Source organism: Ostrinia nubilalis, chromosome 28 (genome assembly GCF_963855985.1).
Source record: "Ostrinia nubilalis chromosome 28, ilOstNubi1.1, whole genome shotgun sequence".
Taxonomy (NCBI): Eukaryota; Metazoa; Arthropoda; class Insecta; order Lepidoptera; family Crambidae; genus Ostrinia; species Ostrinia nubilalis.
Window position 1 is genome coordinate 6,928,364 of NC_087115.1, and position 26,614 is coordinate 6,954,977.

The following is a 26,614-nucleotide window of genomic DNA, read 5'->3' on the forward strand; positions in this document are numbered from 1 at the left end:
CATTGGTCAATTAAAACGGATGTTGTCCAACCGTGGCAGTCGTAAACAAATGAACAAAGTTAATTTTGCTTTGAAATCAGTCCATTATAAACCTTATCACAACTGAATACGGTGGTGATGACACAGGTGTGACTGTATTTTAAAAATGTTTTGATGCGATAAGCGCGCCGCTTCCACGTAGCGGATCAAAATCAAAACCAATAACAAAGGCTTTTAGAACTTGAAGGAGGCTTGTCGTTTTGCTGCAGAAAATTGCGAAGCAAACGAAAAAGTTGACAAATAAACGTTGAAAAGTGATCCAAATCGAATAAACTAAGTTTTCCAGTGTATTGTGTGTGTGCTCTGCGACGATGGCCGCTCGTAAACTGAATACGATCGAAGATCTAAGCGGTGAGTACAATTTAATATTTATAAACAATGCGTTGAAAACATTGCGTGACCAAGCTCGGTCTACTAGTTTTTATCAAGGATATCGACTTCTCCGTATAGAAATGCGGTTTTGCGCGTATCAAATGATTTAGACGTGTACACAACACGTCTAAATTGCGCAGTTTCGCGATATTTCGTTTCGCAATGTTAGCATCTGTCTTTGTTTACATTTTGTTCTACGTTATTTTCTGCAAATAAATTAGCATGAAATGCGTTGGAAAGTCTTGAACTGCTCGAGGTCAGGTTATCTTGAAATCCAATTAAATAATTGCGTCAGTAATTAACTTGCGTACGTGATTTCTCAAAGGATTAGCCGGCCTCTGAGGAAGCGTGCTCTTCTTGTTTTATTTGTATGCGCGCTCGTGCACTTCCGTATTCGGTCGGGTTACACCTGTAGTGCGACCACATCTTCGCACGTTCTGCTCGCCTGGTACTTTTGAAATTGATTGGAAGACATTTTGTTTACAAATTGATGTTTGTAAACAAGATAAGATAAACAAAGCACTTGTTCAAGTAATGAATAATCAATTCAGCATGTAAGGGAAATACTTACATGCTAATAATAAATAACATCAATCTTGAAGGACAAGGAAAAGTGTGCCTGACTCACTTCCTTTGTGACTCGTGCAAATAATATCATGCTATTTATATTTATGGATATGTTTTATTGTTAGTTAAATCTCTTTTCAGTGTTATTATTTTGTAAAATGTACCTAATATGTCGGTTAGTTTAAGGAAGTTAGTCTATTATTATTAGTTTGTATAATTCTAAAAGTTCCTATTTTAGCTTCGATTTATAAATTCAATTACGTTTAAATGTTATGTCCCATAATATGATTGTTAAAAGAAAAATATTAAAAACCTCAAGAGTTACCAATGAACTGCTATTTTACTGTACTAATTTGCTTGTGATATTAGTAAATATTGTGTACATTAATCGTCAATTCAAAAACAAAATCAGTTTATTTATAATCATAATAAAATACCACAGGCTAGTTATTCAAGTTTTTCAAATATTATCAAGTTCTAAACCTGCCTGCGTACATACCATTGTACTATTGTGATATTGTCGCTTCAAAAGTATGTACCAGGAAACCATATTCAAAGAGTTTAAGCTTAATATCGGTCAAGAGATGTACGCAATAAATTTTAAGCCTGTAATACTGGATTTAGATAAAGAAAGAATAAAGTCAAATTCAATAGGATTAGTATGATAAGATTTCTAGGCCAAAAACCTTCATACTAATATCAATGTACGTAATTTTGTCTGTAAAACTCATTTTATTTTTGCAAATAAGCTTTTAAATAGCACTTTTACACGTCCCAGTATTAACCCTACCACTGCTTCGGGACAATAAATGGACCAGTGCTGAGAAGAAGCAGCGCAAGAATAATCAATATTATAAAGAGGAAAGATTTGATAGTTTGTTTGTTTTGAATAGGGTCTAAAACTAATAGACCGATTTAAAAAATTCTTTCACCATTAGAATCCTACATTGTCTCTGAACATAGGCGGTACGAAGTTCGCTGGTCCTTGAATCATTTTTGAATGAATTTGCGTTTGTTTCCATCGGCCAAAAGACGTCCACTGCTGGTCAAAGGCCTCCCCCAAGGATTTCCACAAAGACCGATTCTGTGCTGCCCGCATCCAGGCGCTTCGCGCTACCTTCTCCAGATCGTCGGTCCATCAAGTGGGGTAGGGTTGCCAGGCGTCCGGCTTTAGCCGGACATGTTTGGCTTTTTAGGGACTTGTCCGGCCAAATATTGCCTTGTCCGGTCCGGCTTTTGTTAGGCTTTTTATTTGGTTGCCGCGCCAGGCGAAAGTCGAGCCACAGAATTATACGAAGCGCACGCATCAGGATGTTGGTTAGCAACCGATGATGATAGTACTCACTCATGAGCTGACACTAATTGCAACCCCCCCCCCCCCCCCGTCACATGTCCGGCTTTTAGGGTAAAATGTCTGGCCAAATGAAGCACAAAGTCCGGCTTTTGTGATTTTGGACCTGGCAACCCTAAGTGGGAGGCTTGCTTGGATGGTGTAATAGATAATTCAGTGTATAAACGTAAAGTGGGGAAAGCCATTAGGCAAATTTTTAAAATAGTATTTATTTCGGGACAAAAATGGGATAATTAAGTTATTTGAAATGAATATTTATTGTGAATGAAAAAACGTTTTTAGTCAGAAATGATTGTGTTTTCGAGGGCAGTAAATCATAATAATCTATGACGTCATGTAAAACAATAATTCCCTGAACGGTTCCATTTATATTGAAATGAAACGTGTATTGATTATTGATAACAGCAAGGCCGTTGGCATAATAAAAATAGGTGCAGTATGTCATAAAATATATTTAAATCAAAATTAAGACTGTAATGTTTCTGTAACAATTCTTGCATGTTCGCATTGTCATTTTACTGTAAAATTGCCCCTATTATAACAATTGAAGGGGTGAGTGGACAAAGGTCTTAACCAACAAAAAGTTTAAATGAGTTATAATAATAATAATAATAATAATGTCACCTGCCAATGTCATGTCTTGTTTGTAAATTTTCCTGAATAATTTTATGAAAATATGGACATTTAATTGTTATAATCTTATCTAAATCGGGTTATTCCCTAATTTATTTATGTTTGTGCAAAATAATACAGTGTTATCAAACAGACTAAATCGTGTTTGTGTAATAGGCACGACAAAGAAATGTCATACCTTCGAACCGAACTGCAAGCTAGTAAATAGTGATTATATTATGTTAGCGACAGCTTTAATGCAAGAGAAGCTGGCGAGGAGAAACGAAAATCTGAAGAACAACTTTTGTTGAATACATGAGTGCCGGAAAAATGTATTTCGTCAACTGCATCAACGACATGGACGTTGCTTTGGCAGGCAGCACATTATGATTCTACGCGCACGCCCACCACCCCCTCCGGTCCTGTCCTCGTCATCGTCTCCGCGCTCCTCGTCGGACGAAGAGTTTGTAACTCCCCCTGACATGGGCGCGTCGAGCGACGAGGGCGGGCCAACGACGCCGCCGCCGCCACCACGACCTGCGCGACGGGGACGTCCGCCGCTGCCGGCACGCTTGGGGTCAGCGAGGCAACCTGCCCCGCGCACGGCCCCCGCTACCGGTGGTGTAGTGCGCCGCATGCGATGGACTCAAACCATGAATGAGAACTGCATGCGCGCCTATTATGGGGCTACAAAAGGGGGAACCGTCCTGACTGCGTATCGTGATCGGATCCTGCCTTTGTTTCAGAACCTTGAGCCGACCATCACCGTTTCTGCACAACGACTATCGGATCAAGTGCGGGCTATTCAACGGTGCAAGCTGTTGGACCAGTCTGTACTTGATCGACTCCGCCTGGAGGCGATGCCTGCTCGGACAACTCCCCTCTTGACGTCGGAGCCCCCTGCCTCGTCGTCGCCTACGGTGTCGTCATCGACACCACAAGCGGCGAGGGTAGACTCTGGTGATGAAGAGGAGGGTTTGCCGAGTAGTGTAAGTAACCATTGGGATCGTTCTATCATCACAGACAGGACTATTGTCTGTAATAAGCCTGATATTGTGGTGGTTGACCGATCCCAACGTCGGGCAATGCTCGTTGACATTACCATCCCGCATGACGAAAACCTCGTGAAGGCCGAGAAGGAAAAGCAAAGCAAATACCTTGACTTGGCCCACGAGGTGACCGCCATGTGGGATGTTGACTCGACGATCATTGTCCCGATAGTTGTCTCGGCAAACGGGCTAATAGCGAAGAGCTTCGACCAACATCTAAAGAAGCTCTCGCTGGATGGTTGGCTCAAGGGTCAGATGCAAAAGGCGGTGATCCTCAGCACGGCACGCATTGTCCGGAGGTTCCTCAGCCTGTGGCCCTGACCACCGGTAGCTTGGGCCCTGCTCCGTTACCAGCGGAATAACTATTTTTAAGTATTTTTTTATAATGTATTTTTTTTTTTTTTTTGATAATTTACATTGTAAAAAAATATTTAAAATTAAGAACCAAAGTTAATAAAGAGAATAATAATAATACGTTTATTATCAGACCATTATGATCCATACATTGTGTTAGTAACAATATTATATTTAAAATCTAGGTTATGAGTGTTTGAAAACGTTAATCTGCTCATACCACATTTGAATCCTGAAATGTATGAATGCTTGTCAGATAACACCTTCGTTAAGGTCTGTATTTTTGACACGTAACAAAATTTGCGTGTTTTGAACTCATTAGTCGATTTTATCATCACTTTAAAACCTATGTTCATGCTAAAAAGTCGATTCTTCAGTTTTGTCAGATAACACCTTTGTCCACTTACTTACCCCGTCAATTGTCATCTTACTGTACAACAACACAAAGTGCGATAACAGACCTGTACATCCAGTTTATCCAATCAGGGTTCAATGGAAGTCCGTAGACCCACGGATAAATCTGACTATTATCCAATCTAACTAAATTGAGCTATTTTAGCTCGTCGCTGGTGGGTATTTACAGCCATAACCTGGATTCAAAATAGAATACTTGTGCAGGATTTAGCACGTTTACGGATCCCCTCATCTGATTCGATCTCTTAAAGAAACACAGCATAGCCCTTTTCATAGCACGCTGTGCAACTTAGCGTGGGACGTCCACCCAAAAGGTGGACCGACGTCATCGTAAAGGTAGCAGGAAGACCCTGGACGCAGGCCGCTAGGCCGCTACCAACCGGATGCTGTGGAAATCATTGGGGGAGGCCTATGTTCAGCAGTGGACGTCCTATGGCCGAGATGATGATGATGATTAGCACATGCCTCTTGAAGGGAAAACGTGGACAGTGGACAGTTTTTTGTACCGGCACGGTACGTTCGTTCGTTTCAGCCAAATGACGTCCACTGCTGGACAAAGGCCTCCCCCAAGGATTTCCATAACCACCGGTCCTGCGCCGCCCGCATCCAGGCACCTCCCGCGACCTTCACCAGATCGTCGGTCCACCTAGTGGATTCTTACTAATACACACAAGGAGCAAGGGAATCTGGCTTCCTGCCAAGTTTGTGTGTATTTCCAAATATCCTGGATTGTATATTACGCAGAAAGGGCAATATCCGTTGGACGAACATTGGCTTTGTTACTTTGGTTTTTGTTCAAATACTTCTTATACACCCCGCAGAATACCGACCTTTTTGTCAGATAGTTTGGACGGGCTGTTATCAGTATGAATATGTATGGAAATGCGCAAATGACAAGAGTGCGTGGACTTTATCTGCCTAGCTCGCACTAACTTTTGTCCGCGGCTTCACCCGCGTGAAATTCAGTTTGTCACTGTTCGTCATTCTTCCGCCATTTCTCAGCACCAGGCTTGGACGAATAATTCGTCGGAAAGTTGATGATTATCTATACTTATAATAAATCTGTAGAGAGGTCAATTCTGTACATGAAATATATTTTCAAAATAACTATCAGGGGGTGATTAGTGATCGATACTGATGCCAAAAATGCAATCAGTAAAATTTTTGTCTGTCTGTCTGTCCGTCTGTATGTTCCTTATAGAAACAAAAACTACTCGACGGATTTTAACGAAACTTGGTACAATTATTCTTCATACACCTGGGCAGGTTATAGTATACTTAGGAATTCCCACGGGAACAGGAATTAGCGGGAAAATCCTTTTGTATGAAAAATCTAAACGCTTAACGGAAGTTAGACGCTTGAAATTTGGCATGTAGGTACCTTAGTAAACTCAAAGCTTAGTTACAACAAGGAATTCCCGAAATTCCCACAGGAATTAGCGGGAAAATCCTTTTGTATGAAAAATCTAAACCGCTTAAGTAGACCTGAAGTGATGCAGTGACCGCGCGCTCTCCGCCCTCTATCTCGAAAACGGTTCACCGTATAAAAAAAGTTTTTAAACAAAATTTGTAGAGAATTTAGTATTCTACAATATTGATAATAAATAGAAATAGCAAAAAACCCACAGGAAATGAGATATTTCTAAAAAAAGCGCAAAAAACCGATTTTTGTGACCGTTGACCTTGAAATTTAATAGTTGCTTACACCCTACCATATGTAGGTTTTGAGACAACTTTTAGGGTGTCAATATACACGTATTTACAGACTTACAGCTGGGTATCTCGAATTCCGAGGTGAACTTACTATAATGACTGGACTATCAATACTTATGACTATAATTTGTATATTTTAAAGACTGTAAACCCTTGAAAAGGAGGCTGACAATAGTGACTGAGTTTCTTGCGCTGCTTCTTCTCAGCACTGGCCCATTTATTGTCCCGAAGCAGTGGTAGGGTTAATATTGGGACGTGTAAAAGTGCTTTTTAAAAGCCTATTTGCAAAAATAAATGAGTTTTATGAGTTTTTTTTTATGAATAATTTGAATAATTGGACGAATAATGTGAATAAAAATTTCGAAATTTCGAAAAAATCGCCTTAATTTTAACAACATTTTGACAGCAATGACATAAGATTTGACAGTAAAGATATAAGATTTTTGCCTCACTTTTGACGAAGCGTTTGTATGAAGACTATCCATCTAGGCTTTATTCTAATCTTATACTAGATTTCTCCTAGACCAGTTCTGGGCTAGGAATGCGTGCTATCAAACTAGCTCCAAACCGGTTCTTGGCTAGACCCTAAAATAGCTTGAAACTAGATATCGTATCGGGCAGATTGTGTATCGTAAAAGCAAGGCGCAAGGTCATGATCGATTTAAAAAATGGCGCGATTTCCAGTGATTTCTGAATTAATACAAAAGCTAGTAAAATCAAGAATTTGCCTAGTGTTTTCTTTATATCTAAATAAGAGTCTTGCGACTTGGTCCATGGGCCAGACTCTTTAATTGAATTTTTAAATATTTTTTCTTCCCGCAACTGAGACACCCGTATTCACAAACGATGCTTGCTTAAGTGAAGCAGCAAATCGAACGCACAGCGCTGCCGCACAATTTATAAACGCAGTAAGTACCACTTACTGCATTTATGATTGTTTTGAATATTCTGAATCCTGACATCGCGATCTATAAGAATCAAAGACCCGTTTTTTTCTATCTATCTTAGAACGGAAGATACATGTTATCATAAACGCAGTAAAGAGCAGATTGTAGGTTTCTTCACATACTATGTTAGCAGTAAGAGCACATAATAACTTAATATTACGTGAATACTCGCGCTTACTTACTTTGCTACACAGTAATAGTGCAGTATGTGCCAATTACATCATTCTTATTAAGTTTCTACAATTGTTAAGTTCACCTTGCACATAGTATATGTGCAGTAATTCCACTTAAACACACACTGATATTATGTTTCCATAGGAAAAACAGATGACTTGTACTTAATATTAATGCAGTAATTACAATTATACCGCGTACATACTAAGGATTGTCAGAGTGCTGCCTAGGTGTTAACATGCTATGAACGCAGTGGCTGACTCTTACGTTATTGGAAGAAGTTGAAAACCTGTCCAAATTACCAATCTAGCCGAAGACCCAAGAGCTAGATTGACCCGACACTATACCGAAGATATCCCGGACGTGTCTGTACGAGATTAGAATGGCTCTCAAACAGCTGAAAAACAACAAGGCACAAGGCGATGATGGAATCACGACTGAGCTTCTGAAATCAGGCGGAACGCCGGTACTAAAGGCTCTTTAGAAGCTATTCGATTCCGTCATCCTTAAGGGAAAAACGCCTACGGCATGGCACAGAAGTGTGGTGATACTCTTCTTCAAAAAAGGCAACAAAACCTTGTTAAAGAATTTATTTTATACCCATCTCACCATCACTTCTGATTCTGTTTTTGAGAGTCATCATGAATGGTTTCACGCGACATCTAGCCTCCCGAACAAATCGGTTTCCGATAAGGCTTTAGTACGATAGACCACATACTTATCTATGGCAGAAAACTGAGGAGAATAATCAGCAACTTTGTCTGGCATTTGTGGTCTATGAGAAAGACTTCTCTCTTCAAGCTACAGTCTCTCCAACGGTGCCAAATTTACTATAGATATAATCGTTGAAGGTCTTGTACGAATAGGCCACAATGTCAGTCCGTCTCCGGGATCAGGACTTCAGTTGCAGCGAGGGGTCAGACAGGGAGATGTCATATTTCTAAAACTGTTCACTACCACTCTGGAAGATGTTTTCAAGCTTCTGGACTGGAGCGGACTGGGCATAAAAATATCATCAGCGAGTACATCACCCATCTTTGATTCGCGGACGATATCGTAGTCATGGCTGAGAACGTGGAGGATCTAAACTCAATCCTCGATTGCCTCAATAGAGCCTCTCAACAAATGGGTCTTTAATGGACAAGACAAAAATCATGTCAAATGCCGTGCTGTACCCACTCCTCTGAAGGTTGAAGACACTATAAGTTGTCTGATGGCCGCTGGGGCAGGAAAGTTCTTGAGTGGCGACCATGAGCTGGAAGACGCAGCTTGGGCAAGCCTCACACTAGGTGGACCGATGATCTGGTGAAGGTCGCGTCAGGTGCCTGTATGCGAGCGGCACAGGACCGGTCTTTGTGGAAATCCTTGGGGGAGGCCGTTGTCCAGCAGTGGATGTCTTTCGGCTGAAACGAACGACCGAGTCTTTATTTTATTAGATTGGTATATTTAAGATCTAAAAGTGGGTGCCATATCTTAATTTTTGATTGAATAACAAGCGATCTCAGCAATTATTTTGTAATATTTGTTTCATTTACCCCTTGGTCATTTGGGAAAGTTCAACATGAAAGCGTTATTGGCTTATGATAAGCGCAGTATAATTGTATTATTACTGCGCATTTAAAGTTTTGATAAATTATTTTGATTCACACTCCCACTCATAAATGCAGTAAGTTGTAAAGATACGGCGCATATATTACGTTGTAAGAACTAAAATTTAAATCAATCATTTAACACATGTACCGTAAGTAACGAAAACTACTGATAAACGCAGTAAGGAACAATCATACTGCATTCATGGGTAGTAAGTATCGAACGAAAACTTAGTTAATCCATAACATAAACAGTTTTTTAATAATTTTAAATACAAAATATTAATTAAAATACAAAAACCTCATATCAAAATAAACTTTGAGTTTAGCTCTATAAGCCCATATATTTTTTTTTACAAATATTTGCGTAACTAATTGTAGACACCCCAAAATAAAATTTCAACTTTGATCGCGTTTTTCTCGAAACTGTTCACGTGTTACTTACTGCGTTTATAAATTGTGCGGCAGAGCGTTGAACAGAGCTCTGTGATTGGTTCATGTGTGACCCTGTGCGTCCACGCGCACTGTGAGATCTCATAGTAATGTTTGTGAATACGGGCGTAAGATTCTAGAGTGGATTTTTATTGATTTGGTGTTTAATTTATTAACAAAATTTTTGAAGGTGGACGCAGTAGATTTTTTAAAAATCTCCAAAAAGTTTCGTCCTCCTAGCTAGATATAGGTACCTTGAACACAAAAAGTTTGCAGAACACTGGTACATACAGAACTCTTCGATTTGTTGCACGAGTGAAAACAACTGATGTATTTTCGCGGAATTATACATTTATCTACTGTGTATTGACGCGAAATGTAAACATACAGAACGCAGACGGTCGTACAGGTGACTTTACTGTCTATGAAAGTTAATACGGTAGGGAAAGGTCGTTTTACAATAATAAAATTAATAATCTATACTAATATTATAAAGAGGTAAAGTTTGTGTGTTTGTATATTTGTTAAATTGTAAGGGGTAATCTTGGGATCTACTGAACCGATTTTAAAAATTCTTTCACCAATAGAAAGCCACATTATTGCTGAGTGTCATAGGTTAGCGGGCGAAGCCGCGGGCGGAAAGCTAGTCGGTTAATATACGTCTTGTTCAATAATCCATACTAACCTGGGCCCCGATTGCGCTGATTTGTAATGTCTCCAATCCATTCGCGTTTCATCTCCAGTCGCGCTCCATTTTCATTCCAGCTGATGTGCAATTCGGTATCGCGGTAAAGTTCACGCGCAAACAAAGACGAAATAACGGATTTATGCACTTTCTATTGAAAGTCCAAACACCTTACTTTTTAAACTAATATCACTAATATTACTAAAAACAGAAAATGTTCGTGAAGCGTTTGACTTGCGTTTAGAAAAAGTAGCTTTCTGTCAGCTTTTACACAAAGAAATAAGAGAGGGTCGTGCTCCTACTGTGAGACTAAGGCGGTTATCACACTGCGCCGCGCTCCGCCGCGGAGCGCGTGATTTTTATATAAAAAATCATGCGCGCGGACGCGTTGTCAGTGTGAAGTGCCGCGCGTGTTTTCTATACAATCTGAGGTAGGTACTTGCATACAATGATTAAATCTGTCGCTCCGCGGCGGAGTGCGGCGCAGTGTGATAACCGCCTAACGCCCGTATTCACAAAAGAAGCTTGCATAAGTGAAGCAGCAAATCGAACGCTCAGCGTTAAAAGCTCTGTGATTGGTTCGTGTGTCACCCTGTGCGTCCACGCGCACTGTGACAGCTCATAGTAATGTTTGTGTATATGGACATTAATGGCTTGATGATGTTTTTTAGTACATATGGTTTCTTGCATTTCTCCCGTAAACCTTCAAATTTCTGCGTAGAAAAGCTTATGCTCATCACACAAACATTTGCTCCCAACTGGATCCGAACCCGCGACTTTATTGCGGTGCCACCATGACACAGTGGACACACATAATTCCTCCTTGACATTATTTACTAAATAGTTCAAATACCTCTTTTGTTTTCCACAAATCATCGGATGACGAATGTTTTGGATGCTCTCCATGTTGATGCGTTTTCGTATGGATTCAGATTTATTTCAGGATGAAATATCATTGAAGTAGACTAAGGGCTTTGCCACACTTGATAGAAATGACCGCAAAGCATGTTATCTAAATATACAAAACTGACTAAACGGCTAAACGTAGGCACTTGAAATTTGGAAGGGACGTAGCTTAAGTACCGTAGAGGTGCACTAAGAAAGAAATTCCCGAAATTCCCACGGTAATGGGAAATAGCGGGAAAATCCTTTTGTATGAAAAATCTAAACCGCTTACGTTAGACGCTTGAAATTTGGCATGCAGGTACCTTAGTAAACTTAAAGCTTAGTTACAACAGGATATTGCAAAATGCCCACGGAAACGAAAGTTAGCGGGAAAAAACATTTGTATGAAAAAATCTAAACCGCGTAAGATAGATGAAGGGGTAAAACGGGATCCACGCGTACGAAGTCGCGAGCGGCTGCTAGTTTATACTAATATGCATTATAAAGAGGCACCAGTTTACGAACAAGGTGGACTGACTACCTCAAAAAGGTAAGCGCCTCAGGAAGGCGCTGGATTCAGGCCGCTACCAATCGGGCGATATGGATATCATTGGGGGAGGCCTATGTTCAGCTGTGGGTTCGTAAGTGATGATCAGGCCGAAGGTGGAAGCGAACTTCACCCGGAATCCTCAACCACGGAGGAACTGGCTATCTTACCTCTAACTGCCGGAACACAACAATGCTGTTAACATTGTTGTTATGGCGACAGACTTAGGTAAGATGGTGGTACCTAGCCAGGCGGACTTACAACAAGCCCTACCACCAACCAAACCGAACAGAAAAATCTGCCTGCACTTGTTTTGCGGAAGATCGATATTCCAATACCGAATTTTAAGGCGAGAGTGAATAGGCACTTACAGTGCAGATATGTACCATCCTAGACTGCATCTCACTTAACACCAGGTGCGATTGCGGTCAAATACCTGCCTTGTCATGCATAAAAAAAAATCGTACCAATATTTTCAAGTTGCCTTCATGTCTGCTGAATTTAATAATAATTCATTGCATTGTTTTGTAATCATATCATGATAACAATAACCTGATAACAATGCAAGCGTGGTAGATACGAGTCTGTTAACCTCGTTTTATTAATGCATTGTCATGTTATGCTTGTCTATCTTCAAATATCTAGCGTTTTCTTAAACCTATTTTAGGCTCTAGTCTCACACACTCACTATTTTTTTGATTTGAGACGACATTATAGCCCAACTATACTAAAACAGATGAATTCACAAAAGTGGACAATCATCAACATCATCATTTCAGCCAACGTCCACTGCTGAACATAGGCCTCCCCCAATGAGATCCATATCGCCCGGTTGGTAGTGTAGGGATGTTATGGATATGTACTTTCGGTTATGGATACGGTTACGGATATAGGAATAATATTATACCTATGCCTATTAGGGTGGTCCTTATTAAAAAATTTTTTCTTATATTTTGCGGGGCACCACGTAATTTGAATATATACCATATGAAAGTCTTTCATTATTTTTTTTTAATTTTTAAAAGACATTTAGGGGTCGCTACTATTAAAGGCCGGTAGATCTATTCTCATAAATAAAACACTGGATACTCATCTTTCACATTATATTGCCTTATTTTAGATACAATTCATCACTTAGCACAAAAGCGCGCGGAGTCGTCTCCGCGCGTCCCTCTATTCTGACGTTTTGATACTCGTGTGACATTGACGTATTGTCAATGTCACTATGACAGCATCTCATTGGCCACAATGATACCGTTATTTTAACGTTTTAGATTTTTCATAATTAACAGTTCGGCCATCCTACATTTCCATCGCCCTCGAAGGTCTACTCTACTCATAGCACACTTGACGCCTCGTATTGGGATCCAGCTGTGCACCTTGCTAGGTCCACTCTGCCATCTCCACCACCATTCGCACCATACGCTGGCCGTGAACGCGTTCATAGGCGCCCACAACGTGCCCTGGCTCACGCGCGCCCTGCTGCTCCACCACGTGCGGCCCCTGCTGAACTCCTGTTGCGCCGACCGCGCCGCGCACCACGCAGCGCTCGCCGCGCTGGCGCCGCTCGTGACGCGCCGACCCGCCCGGCTGCACCGCCTGCCCGCGCACTCGCTGGCGCGCGACCTGCTGCGCGCCGAGCGCGAGCCGTTGCCGCTGCTGGCGCTGGCCGCGCTGCTGCTGCCCGAAGCGCCCGCGCTGCTGCCGGAAGCGCTCGCGCTGACCGCGCTGCTGCCCGAAGCGCTCGCGCTGACCGCGCTGCTGCCCGAAGCGCTCGCGCTGACCGCGCTGCTGCCCGAAGCGCTCGCGCTGACCGCGCTGCTACCCGAAGCGCTCGCGCTGACCGCGCTGCTGCCCGAAGCGCGCGCGCTGACCACGCTGCTGTTGCCCGAAGCACCCACGCTGCTGCCCGAAGCACCCACGCTGCTGCCGGAAGCGCTCGCGCTGACCGCGCTGCTGCCCGAAGCGCTCGCGCTGACCGCGCTGCTGCCCGAAGCGCTCGCGCTGACCGCGCTGCTGCCCGAAGCGCTCGCGCTGACCGCGCTGCTGCCCGAAGCGCTCGCGCTGACCGCGCTGCTGCCCGAAGCGCTCGCGCTGACCGCGCTGCTACCCGAAGCGCTCGCGCTGACCGCGCTGCTGCCCGAAGCGCGCGCGCTGACCACGCTGCTGTTGCCCGAAGCACCCACGCTGCTGCCGGAAGCGCTCGCGCTGACCGCGCTGCTGCCCGAAGCGCCCGCGCTGACTGCGCTGCTGCGCGAAGCATCAGCGCTAACCGCGCCAAACATAGTTCATGATGTCACACAGACATCCCACACAGAATGACAATATCCACATAGTTTCATGACAATGTCACATGTCCATAGTTCATGATGTCTCCCACACAAGGCACGACATCTTCACAATTCCTGATGTCACACAGACATCCCACACAGCTTGTCATGACATGTCTCACATAGCTTGTCATAACATGTTACACACAGCTGGTGGCACCCGGTGGACACGCGGCAGGAGCAGCCGCATGCCGACCGCGCCGCGCGCCACGCCGCACTGCACCGAGCTGGCTGTCGCGCCGCTGCGGCCCGCCGCGCTTGAGCCGCCACCGCCGCCCACGCGCGGGCACCTGCAGCTGGCGCCGCTAGGCGCGCTGCACTCCACGCACCTTTGCACGCTGACTACTTTCATCATCATACAGTACATCTATACACCATCATACAGTACATCTAATGTCATCATCCTAAATGATTTATGGGATTAGTTAGGGTTCTTTGAACATTTTCACTTTAAACCCACACAGATTACGCCATTCCACATAGCTTGTCATGTCATGCCACATGTTCTCCTCACACAGATATCAGGACATCTCACGCAGAATGACAATGTCCGCCCAGCTTCATGACAATGTCCACTGGTGTATGATCAACAAGTACATCATATACATTATTATTATTATTTTCAAACCATTCCCATAACCACAACATTATCAAAATATTAAGATGAATAACACAACTACATAAATCATCACTGACAACAAAACAATGCAAGTGAAACATAACGATGCTTAACATTGTGTTTGGGTGAACACCAAGTTGCTCCACACACAAATGCAACTTAATCTAAATAAACTTCTTGTTATTATCTTAGGTAACAGCACAATTGCAAATACTTCAATGAAGTTACCATCCTCAAAGCATTCACAAGAAATACCCAAGTACTTTAAATATTTGGTTTAGTCAATCCTGCAAAAAGGTTTTACGCCGGAAGCAGGAATCCTACCAAGCCTGGGCAAATGCAGCGAGGCTACGGGATGAAAACACCAGCGCATTAAAAAAGGAGTTTAACTTTGCCTCTAGGTCTTTCAAAAGAGTCATTGCAAGGGCGAAGTCGGAGCACATTGGTAGAATTGGTGGGAAGCTAGAGCGTCTTCCTTCTGGAACTCGTGCGTTCTGGTCTCTTGCCAAAGCTATCCAAGGAAATTTCTGCACGCCATCATTTCCATCCCTGCACATGGGAAACGGTTCGTTGGCCCACGATGCAAAGGAGAAAGCCGATCTTCTGGGCAAACTCTTTGCGTCCAACTCGACACTGGATGACGGGGGACATGAGCCACCGATTATACCAAGGTGTGAGAGCTGTATGCCGGATATCCGGTTCCACCAAAGCTCAGTACGCCTGGCTCTATTTTCCCTGGATATCCATAAGTCGAGTGGGCCCGATGGAATCCCTCCTATCGTGCTGAGGACGTGCGCTCCAGAGTTAGCACCGGTTTTAACGCGCCTTTTTCGGCTCTCCTACCTCTCTGGCATAGTCCCGACCTCATGGAGGACAGCTTTGGTGCACCCGATCCCTAAAAAAGGTGACCGCTCAAATCCGTCCAACTATAGGCCGATAGCAATCACCTCCTTGTTCTCGAAGATAATGGAATCCATTATCAACAGCCAGCTCCTTCGGTACCTAGAGGCCCACCAGTTGCTAAGTGACCGACAGTACGGTTTCCGTGGAGGTCGCTCGGCTGGTGATCTTCTAGTCTACTTGACACATTGTTGGGCACAGGCGATCGAGACTAGGGGGGAAGCATTGGCGGTCAGTTTGGATATGGCGAAGGCCTTCGATCGGGTTTGGCACAAAGCGCTTCTTTCGAAGCTCCCTTCCTATGGGCTTCCCGAGAAATTATGCGGATGGGTCGCCAGCTTTTTAGCAGACAGAAGCATTAAGGTCGTTGTCGACAGCAAATGCTCAGACTCTATGTCTGTGAATGCTGGTGTCCCCCAAGGCTGTGTGCTATCGCCTACGCTCTTCCTTCTGCATATCAATGATATGCTGCAAATTAGCGGCATTCATTGCTATGCGGACGACAGCACGGTTGATGCCGCTTATACCGGCCGCGCAAATATCTCTCGGGAGAACGTCATTGAGAGCCGTAACAAACTTGTGTCCGACATTGAAACCTCCTTGAAGGAGGTCTCAGACTGGGGTCGACGCAATTTGGTCCAATTTAACCCTACAAAGACACAAGTTTGCGCGTTCACCGCCAAAAAGTTGCCGTTTGTCGTATCCCGCTGTTTCGAGAGCACTCCCCTAACTGCCTCAGCCAATATCGGAATCCTTGGTGTCGACATATCGAGCGAAGTCCAGTTCCGTGGTCATTTAGAGGGTAAGGCTAAATTAGCCTCGAAGAAGCTTGGTGTGCTCAATAGATCGAGACGGTATTTCACTCCAGCCCATCGTCTGCAACTTTACAAGGCGCAGGTTCGGCCTCATATGGAATACTGTTCTCATCTTTGGGCAGGTGCGCCCCAGTACCAGCTTCTCCCTCTGGACCGCATTGAACGGAGAGCAGCTCGAATCGTTGACTGCCAGGACATTTCGGATCGGCTTGACCCCTTGGCGCTGCGTAGAGATGTATCCTCACTGTGCATATTCTATCGCATGTATCACGGGGAGTGCTCCGAAGAATTATCCGGACTTATTCCTGCCGCCACTTTTCGCCACCGATCTACCCGACAGCACTTCCACCCCCATCACTTAGATGGTTGGCAGTCCACAACAGTACGTTTCTCTAGAAACTTTCTGCCCCGTACAACCAAACTGTGGAATGGACTGTCGTCTGCGGTGTTTCCGGACGGATACGACCTGCAAGCTTTCAAGAGGAGAGCGTATCTTTACCTTAAAGGCCGGCAACGCACCTGTAACGCCCCTGGGTCTGCGGGTGTCTATGGGCGACGGTAATCACTTACCATCAGGTGATCCGTTTGCTCGTTTGCCTCCTATCACATAAAAAAAAAAAAAAAAAAAAAAAAAACTTTTTGCTTAAGGCTGCTAGCGGCAGTTGGGAAGTTCTAAAGTCTAGCAGTAGACTGTAGCTAATTAATTATTAAAATCTGTTCACACTCAAGTTAATTGTATGCAATTTCATGCCAATGACAAGAATAAACACAGTTAAACAACCAAGCCGCAGTGGCACTGCTAGTCTCAGCTCAACCCTTGCAATAAAACATTAATTCAACTCACCAAATATCACAGCTGATTCCTTCTGTATTGCATTTTCACTCACCAAATATCACAGCTGATGCCTTTTGTATTGCATTACCTTCGGTCCAACTCCAAATCACTTATGTGGAGTACCCTTGCTCAGTGTTAAACTTCACTCTGGTATTGTGCTTGACTGATTTGCTCACCACAGGGCCAACCCGCAGACAGATAGGTCACCATATCTAAAACTCAAGTCAAATCTAAAAATATGCACACACAACATGCTACAACCAGTAACCTTTTTATTAAACAGCTAATAAATAACCTCAAGATTAAAATCATTTCACCATGTGAGAATTATTAACAATAATGGCTGGTACACAAGAAGACCTTTAATGTACCACATTCTAAATCTTTTATGTAATATCATAATTGGATAAATTTTAATCACCCACACTAATTTTCAATTTTAGTGATACAACCCAAATCACTACTGGCAGCAGAAATTAATTGATAGTTGGAGAAACTTAATAACTTATCTTATTAACATTATTGTTACTCAAATATAGCATTATGGTGTAATAAAATGTGTCTTACATCTACAGTAACCAGGAGCACACAATAATTATGTTTTGCATAATAATTGTAGTATCAATCATTATAAGAATACCAAAAATATACCACATGTTCAATGGTATAACTGGCTGCTTTACTAATTTCCAATTAGATAAATGTTTTAAGTTATTTCATCTTGTAGTACTTACTCAACATCAAGAAAGAAACATCATGATACTAAAACTGGTTTACACAACACAGACCTTAGATTCAATTTACTTTATTAAAATTAATTTTTAATTTTTTTCTCCAAAATAATGCCAAGAGGTTACTCGGGCATGATCACCAAACTTATTTAATTTATCTGACCATATTCTATCTATTCTTTATTGATTTTAAATCTCAACAGGTTATTCTTCGCAGAATGCAAACATGAACAAATGAACACCGTTCAATTAATTTCATTTACTAAAATAGTTTATTAGGCATTGCAATTAAAGTGAGCACATACCATAGCTTTCACACACATTCCTGGCATTATCAGTAGACTGACAATACCTATAACATTTGATGCATCATTCACTTCCATGCATTATTTTGCTCAAAAAGGAAATGTGTTAATATTGTTGCTGTTGGAATAGTCGATAATAATAATAAATCGTACCTGCTCTGGGGCCATCGTTAGTCAAATTGTTCACCACTTACGTGACCACAAGCCAAGTTACGGAAGGGGTATCTTCATAATTTGCGTCCATCATTTCTCGTACTTCAATACTTTTCTGCATCTCACACCTTTGTCAGCGTGGTTTCCATGACATTCTCTCTTCATCATATTCAATTAGAACCATAGAATCGTGGGCGTTTTGTGATAACATTCGTGACAAATAACACGAAACATTGGTCACCTGGAACACTTTGAAATCACGTTACTATCATAGGTTTCAGATCTCACTTCTGAACTATTAAAGGCCGGTAGATCTATTCTCATAAATAAAACACTGGATACTCATCTTTCACATTATATTGCCTTATTTTAGATACAATTCATCACTTAGCACAAAAGCGCGCGGAGTCGTCTCCGCGCGTCCCTCTATTCTGACGTTTTGATACTCGTGTGACATTGACGTATTGTCAATGTCACTATGACAGCATCTCATTGGCCACAACGATACCGTTATTTTAACGTTTTAGATTTTTCATAATTAACACTACCAAGGTTTGAATTTTAAGTAAAAACAAAATCTGTATTTGTTAGATTCATTTATTTTTAAAGCCAAAGCCAAATAAAAATATTACAATATTATTGTTGTTGCTATGAACTAAGATATTATGTACAATGTACATATTTGAATCAATTATTTTTAAGATAAAAGAGTTTACTTGTTAGTATCTCGACGCGTCGGTACCATGGTCGGTACAGAAGAGGGGTTAAGGGGAGAAGGGGACAAGAAGCGATTGTCTATTCTATCTATGCGATGTTCATTTGCACGTAAAATGTGATATAAACACTTAAATAAAACATTTATGAAACCATGATTTAAGATCTTCAAAGCTTTTGTAAATATTTTGACAGCTGGTAGCGACCTCTAAATCGTAACCAAAAAAAAAAAACAAAAAAGCTAATTTCATATTTAGAGGAATGAGAAAGTGCCCCGGGGATAATTCAAAAGTCGAAAAATAAGGACCACCCTAATGCCTATGCTTATAGCGGCCTGCATCCAGCGCCTATACCTGCTACCTTTATCAGGTCGTCGGTCCACCTTGTGGGTGGGCGGTACAAAATGATTGATAGCAATTCATACGTTAAGTTCTTAAATAGTTCATGTATTGACTTCCTAAATAAAATATCTGATTTAGTACAATTTTTACATCTCTTAGGGCCAATTTTTTAATCGTCGGATAACTTGTAACCGAAGAATAAGTTTGTATCAATATGTCAAAAATACAAGTTTATTCTTCAGTTATAAGATATCTGACGATTGAAAATTCGGCCCTTAGACTAGCTAATGCATCTGATTTAGCAAAATTTTCGCATCTCTTCGATAACCAAGTAGACAAACATCTAACTCAGATAGAAAAATATTTTCGTCTTTCCCACGTCTCCAATGTTATTGTGGAGGGCATCGACCCGCCCAGACGTCTAGGGCCTTGACCCGATGGACGGACGACCCTTGAGTTGCGACCCTTCAAGGTGAGTGTGGGTAGTTGATAGGTTGAGAATCTAAATCGATATTAGTAAGCCCTTTCAGGGCACTTAACACGTCCCAAATATAGCTTGCCCTACCACCACTTCGGGACAACATATGGGCTGGTGCTGAGAAGAAGTGGCGGAAGAATCTCAGTCACCTTTGTCAGCTTATCAATACTATCTTGCTAATATTAAAAATGGGAAATTTTCAACATGGATGTAACATACATCCACGTTTCTTCTTTCACGCTTATCACGCTGAAACACTGAACCGATTTAGGTAAAAATAGTTTGAGTGAGCCCCAAAGAAAATAGTTTTTATCCGTAGGTAACAAAACAATGGCTTGAAATATTATTATTTGAAATTTTGTATTATTTTGGGGAGGGGGACACGCACTTCTTTACACTTTGTTCTTTTGGAATCTTTATCAATAATTCAGCTACCTAATTAACTACAAATTATCCAAGAAAATAAATTAGGTTATCGAATTCGAGACTGTTCAAAAATAACCTAAAGCCATTGTCCTCTCGTTAAATAACGTAATTAATCTAATTACAAATAGACCGCGAACTGATTGTACGTGATCCACGATAGTCACAGTACATTTACGATGATGTATAGTTGATAAGTATAAATTACTGTAAGGCCCAGAACACACGGTGAAACGCAATTGCAATGAAACTGTTTGAAACTGGTTTCAAATGGTCGCGTCATGTGTGCGTCTTTCAACGGAATCTATGGCAGAAACTTAGATGCAACTCAAAAGTAACTAGTCTAGAAGTTGCAGTTTCGTTGCCATTGCGTTTCACCGTGTGTTCTGGGCCTTAGAAGAAGAATACTACTACTATAGGTAGCCCTTAACTTGTTAGTGCCTGAGGTATGGGACAGGGACGCTCGCTTGGAAGTCGCATAAAAACTCATTTATTTATGCAAATAGGTTTTAAAAAAGCACTTTTACACGTCCCAGTATTATCTGATCAAAAAGTCTTACTTTTTGGGCTAGGCCAGAAGCTGGGTAATGACTTGCCAGTTCCCCCCCCTTATTAAACAAAAAATGCAAAAGAAATCAGTGCAGCTGTTATTATTTATTAAAGGCAGTAATAGATTATCATGGAAATAATAAAATTCGTAACAGAAACGCCATTATTTTTTGTAATAAATCATTTCGATTTGTAATTGACATACGTTTCATGCACATAACGAATTTATTCTCAATTTACGCACTTAGAATTCTCGATACGACCTTGTGGCCAATCTACATTAATAAAGATGTGTGATTAACTTGATAATTTTGAAAATCATTTCACGTGTAGTAACTGCGTAGTATCAATGTTGTTTCAAGTGAAATGGCGTGATAGTGACGTGTTGATGACGTGCTTTCCTTGATTGTTATGCAAGCGACACGTCTTTGTAAAGTTAAGACTGCATAACGCCCTTCAAGGGATTCAATGACACCAATATTAAAAAATGAATTTAAAAGAACCCAAAGGGTCCCGCTGAAAATCAGTTTCGAGGCTCGTCCAATATGTCCAGACTAAGAGCTGGTGAACGCCAGACCTACGTCATTTTATAAAAGCTGAAAGTTTGTCAGCGTATGCTCCCAATATAATAGGTTAGAATATTGGTGCATCATGAAGTATGGGCCAACGTGGCTTTGGCAACTACCCTCAAAACGACAAACTTTCAGCTTTTATAAAATGATACGACTATTTTATAGGTCTGGCGTTCACTAGCTCTTACTGTCTCGATCAAAGCTGAGCGGATCCCCCCTTTGACGAGACAATTTTATGCAGCTTACTATTTTATTTATTTTACCAATGGTCCGTGACCCTCACTCGGCATGGGGCACACTGAAAACCAGCGCCGTGGCCTTCGTCACCGTGGGCCACGGCATAATTATGCTAAGTGGGGTCCCGTTGCAGTGGGCATCTTGTTGGTGAATGCGTGGCACTGCTCAGTTTACTCTTGTTTTTATTTTTTTCTTCTCCATTATTATGTGCCACTGTCATGTCTATGTAATTGCTTGTATTTGTGTGATGTCCATTGTAATAAATGTATCTTTCTTTCTTTCTTTGGCAGAAATACACAAATCGTAAACTTCTTCTATTAATTTTTAACCGACTTCAACATAAGGAAGAAGTTCTCAATTCATTTGTTTTTTTTAATTTGTCAAATAAAGATATTATAATTAACTAAATGAGCCAAAACGCTAATTACAATGGGACCTTCACCCCGATGATAGATCGATTGTTGTCGTCAAGGGTAATTAGCCAAGAAACAATTAACGAGTCGCTGACCTTAATTGCTAAACGGCCAAAATGTAGACGCATCTTCAATGAGGGTTTTCGCGATTGAAAAATCCGCCAGGTTATTTTTGACATGACATTGACAGATATGTCAAAATCCACCAATCATGCAGCATTTGGACCTCCCGTCTACGTATTGCCATCTGGCGGATTTTTCAATCGCGAAAACCCTCATTCCAGTAAAACTGAAACCTACTTGAATGCGGGAGCGCAAGATCGGTCGTTGTGGAAGTAGACTAGTTTCCTAAAAAAACATTTACGTCAAAAAATATTTATTTGTCAATCATACAAGTAATTACGAAGTTGTGATTCGTTGAAGTTTCGCGTGACGTCACAAAGTGCTACACTTTTAAGCACGCCTTGACGGCACGGGCCTCTTCTTTTGAACTTTGGCGCGCTTTATATCTTTGAATTTTCATTAGTTTGAGAAATACGTTTGAGTATTTTTTGATAAGTTAACCGACGGACTAATTCAAACTCTTGATAGGTTTTTTGCAAATCCTTGGGAGAGGTCTTCTCTTGATAAGGATGTTTGTGGAAATCCTTGGCAGAGGTCTTTGTCCAGCAGTGGACGTCATTTAGCTGAAACGAACGAAACTACGGCGCGGCGGCGCCATCTACGAAAAGCTTTTCGTGGAACCCCATTTATAGCGCGCAAAAATAAAAACTTTCGTTTTCCGCAGTCCTTTCGCTCTATTCCTCTATATCATCATGAAGTATCATTTCTTACTATGTTTGGACATATGCCAAAACGGGAAGTACCTGGATCCATTCGTTCTGGGAATTCTTGGGGGACGTCTTTGTCCAGCAGTGGACGGTCATTTTGCTGAAACGAACGAAACGAAAAGCTTTGCGTGTGGAAGCTCAGAAATAAAAAAACTTTCGTTTTCCGCAGTCCTTTCTCTATATTCCTGTATATCATAATGAAGTATCATTTCCTACTATAACTGGACATGTGCCAGAACTTTCGCCGGTACACGTGTGCTATCAGAATGTTGACGTAGGTAGTTTGTATAAATAAGCGTGGTGTGATGCTTTAGTTCTTGAATCCATTCTGGTGCATCACCATCATCGTCCTGTTTTGTCCCGATGACTGTGAAGCTCTTTTTAGTCAAGTTTATGCAGCATATAAAATATCTAAATATACAGTGTGAGTCACGTTAAAGTGTACATATGAAAATAGATGAAACTAGACCTATTTTTATCGACAAAAAAGAGGTCAAAAATTTTTTGAGATTTTTTTAAATTTTTTTATAGAATTTTTTTTCTTCCAATTACTTATTGTAAAGAAAACGTAATAACTTTTAAACTAAGCGGTATATCCTGATAAAATAAAAACAGTAATAATGCTAAATAACAGGCGATACTAAAAAAATACACAAAATACACAAAAAAGGCCAACAAATAATAAAAAATGATACTTTTTGAAAAAAATCTGCTTTTAAATTCGTGTTTTTTTTAGTTATTTGACAAATTTCTCCAAAAAATGCCCCTATAACAGGTTGTTTTTATTACTTTGTATTATTCTCTATCGTATTATCTTTGTAAAACCAAAAATCGCATGTCTCTATCCCTATCACAACATTTGCTATGAGCGTTTGAACAAAGGCCTGCCACAACATTATACTCCGCTGCAGGTAGAGAAATTTTTAATTTTAACTAAAATGCTTATTTTACTTCGAAATCTTTTGTTTTTATTTGAAATTTAACTTGTCTTTATCTAAATTACAAATCTAGAGCCATTTTCAGTTTCGTTGTTAACGAAGCGTTGAATAGCGCGCCCGGAGAGGCTTAGTTCAAATGATCATTGCAAATGTTGTGATAGGGATAGAGACATGCGATTTTTGGTTTTATGAAGGTAATACGATAGAGAATAATACAAAGTAGTAAAAACCACCGATTATAGGGCCATTTTTTGGAGAAATTTATCAAATAACCAAAAAAACACGAATTTAAAAGCAGATTTTTTTCAAAAAGTATCATTTTTTATTATTTGTTGGCCTTTTTTGTGTATTTTATGTATTTTTTTAGTATCGCGTGTTATTTAGCATTATTACTGTTTTTATTTTATCAGGATATACCGCTTAGTTTAAAATTTATTACGTTTTCTTTACAATAAGTAATTGGAAGAAAAAAAATTCTATAAAAAATTAAAAAAAAATCTCAAAAATATTTTGACCTCTTTTTTGTCGATAAAAATAGGTCTAGTTTCATCTATTTTCATATGTACACTTTAACGTGACTCACACTGTATAAAAGCTCTCAAATTTTGCATGAGGGTTTCTTTTAGAACGTAGGTGCTCACTAAGACGGGATTTTGCAAAATTCAACCCCCAAGGGTAAAACGGGATCCACGCGTACGAAGTCGCGGGCGGCCGCTAGTCGTTTATAGAGGCAAATAGAGGACATGGCCTACACCCCACGCTGGCCAGACGGGTTGGGGAGGCCTGATTTTCGCATATTCGTTCCTAGTTCGTTCGTTCAACCACAACTGTAGCTCTATTAAATATGTTTTTTTTTTCCAAAAAATTATCTATGTCCGTGTACAAAAACCAGCCAGTTATGTCTACTTCTTCAATCTACTCATTATTAAATCCATTTACAAAGACCACAAAAACTCGCATCTTCCTAAAAACTAACATAACTAGCGTATAACTTAGTGTATGAGGTATGGGAGCGGTTCGGGAAGGGTGGCATTGACATAAAATATGACGTGACAGAGCATACAAATCTGAAGCAAATATAACGTCTCGCTTCTTCTTCTTTTCGTGTCGACAACAAACCTATACAGTGTCAGCCAATGATATTATACATATAAAAACAAAAGCAGATATGTTATAAGCGCTCGCGCTGTGAATACTCAAATACGTCCCAATTGGGACGTCTTGTGTTTAGTCTTCGTGTGGCCTGCGTCGTGCGCAATCGCGTGCGTACCACACCGTAAGTTCCTGTGTTCTTACCAAAATAAATAAAAAATGCCATCGTGTGTGTTTCGAAAGTGTACCAATTATGACTCTAAAGTAAACAAAATACAAGGGATCTCTTACCACATGTGATTATGCAAAATTATTTAGTATTTATATTTTCAATTATTTATGCAAACAATCAAGACGCCATGCGCCATGTTCAAGTTAAGAAAGAGAAAGCGATCTTGTTTTGACGTTAGAGCGATAAGGATGCGTGCGCTGCGGACATAGATTAGTTAGTGCAGAATCGTTAAAACTATAGCTATCTCTTTCATTTGCGTGCTATTTCGTATCTTTTGTTTCACTTATCAGTTACATTAAGTCAATGTGTGCAATTTGGAATAGCTCGGCACGGATTAAAATCGTAATTTCTATGAACGTAACATATCTATAGTTCTATAATATCATTGGTGTCAGCCCAAAACTCCGCTACAAGAGTGACGTCTCGCTGACTTTTTTCGTTACAAAAACACCCTCTCGCGCCGCTCCCATTCCTCAGGCAGTGACTCAGTTAAGCGGTAAACCTATAGATAGAAACAATGGGACGATTATTTTAAGAACCAGACGCTGTTTGGTCAATTTATTTGATTGAGACGAATGAGTTTAACACGTGGTGCGGGTCACGTAAGCCGGGTACAATGACTTGGGTGACGGGGGAATGGAGGCGATCTTTGTGAATAACTGGACAAATACTGCACGGATTTGCTGTGAGTGATTATTTGCGAGCGATTAGGGATTTGCGTGTGGTGACGGCAGAGGAGAATACATTTGTCACCAACCCCTACTCTTCCCGCGGGTGTCGTAAGAGGGGACTTAGGCACTGCTACACATCAAACAGAGAACGGGCAGCAGCGCTCTCTGAAAAACATCAATCTTTTAAACTGCGATCTCCGACCCGCCTGCCAAGCGTGGGGATTATGGCAAAATTCATAGTCCAGCAGGGATTGTAAAGGGCTGTTGATGATGATAATTGACAATAATGTAGAGTCAACAGCCCCTCATACTACACTTTTTTTTTATAGCCGAGTTGAACGATGAAGGTCGGACTGGCTGACTCTTGATCCGAGGAACGCGGATTCTCGACTATGATGGTAAAGTGTGAACTGAACCCACTCGTAACACAAGCATATTTAGTACAAGAGCTACAGACAGAATATAATAAGGATCGTACTTGACACTTTTTCGACTGTTGATTTTAGTCCGCCATTGCCAAGGTTTGGAACTGGGGCAATTAGCTGGCCCAATATTTGTACAGTCTGTTGGTTTTGGTTATTTGCTCGGGCTATCTTTAATTGCGATATCACTGGTTGTTTTAATTGGCATAGTAGTAGCGAATTAACGTTCTGGTAAAGATTGACTGTATTTTTGAAACAACTATGTTTTTAACATCTTATTAATT

General features: G+C 41.1%; 1 protein-coding gene across 2 annotated transcripts in view; it reads left to right on the top strand.

Moving 5' to 3' along the window:
* The first annotated feature begins 184 nt into the window (after positions 1-184).
* Positions 185-26,614, top strand: part of LOC135085306 (BCL2/adenovirus E1B 19 kDa protein-interacting protein 3) — a 63,315-nt gene continuing 36,885 nt past the window's right edge. For both annotated transcript variants that reach the window (XM_063980093.1, XM_063980094.1), the window contains exon 1: positions 185-390. In XM_063980093.1, coding sequence (XP_063836163.1) covers positions 351-390 — 40 coding nt within the window. In that variant the 5' untranslated portion in view covers positions 185-350. The remainder of the gene's footprint in view (positions 391-26,614) is intronic.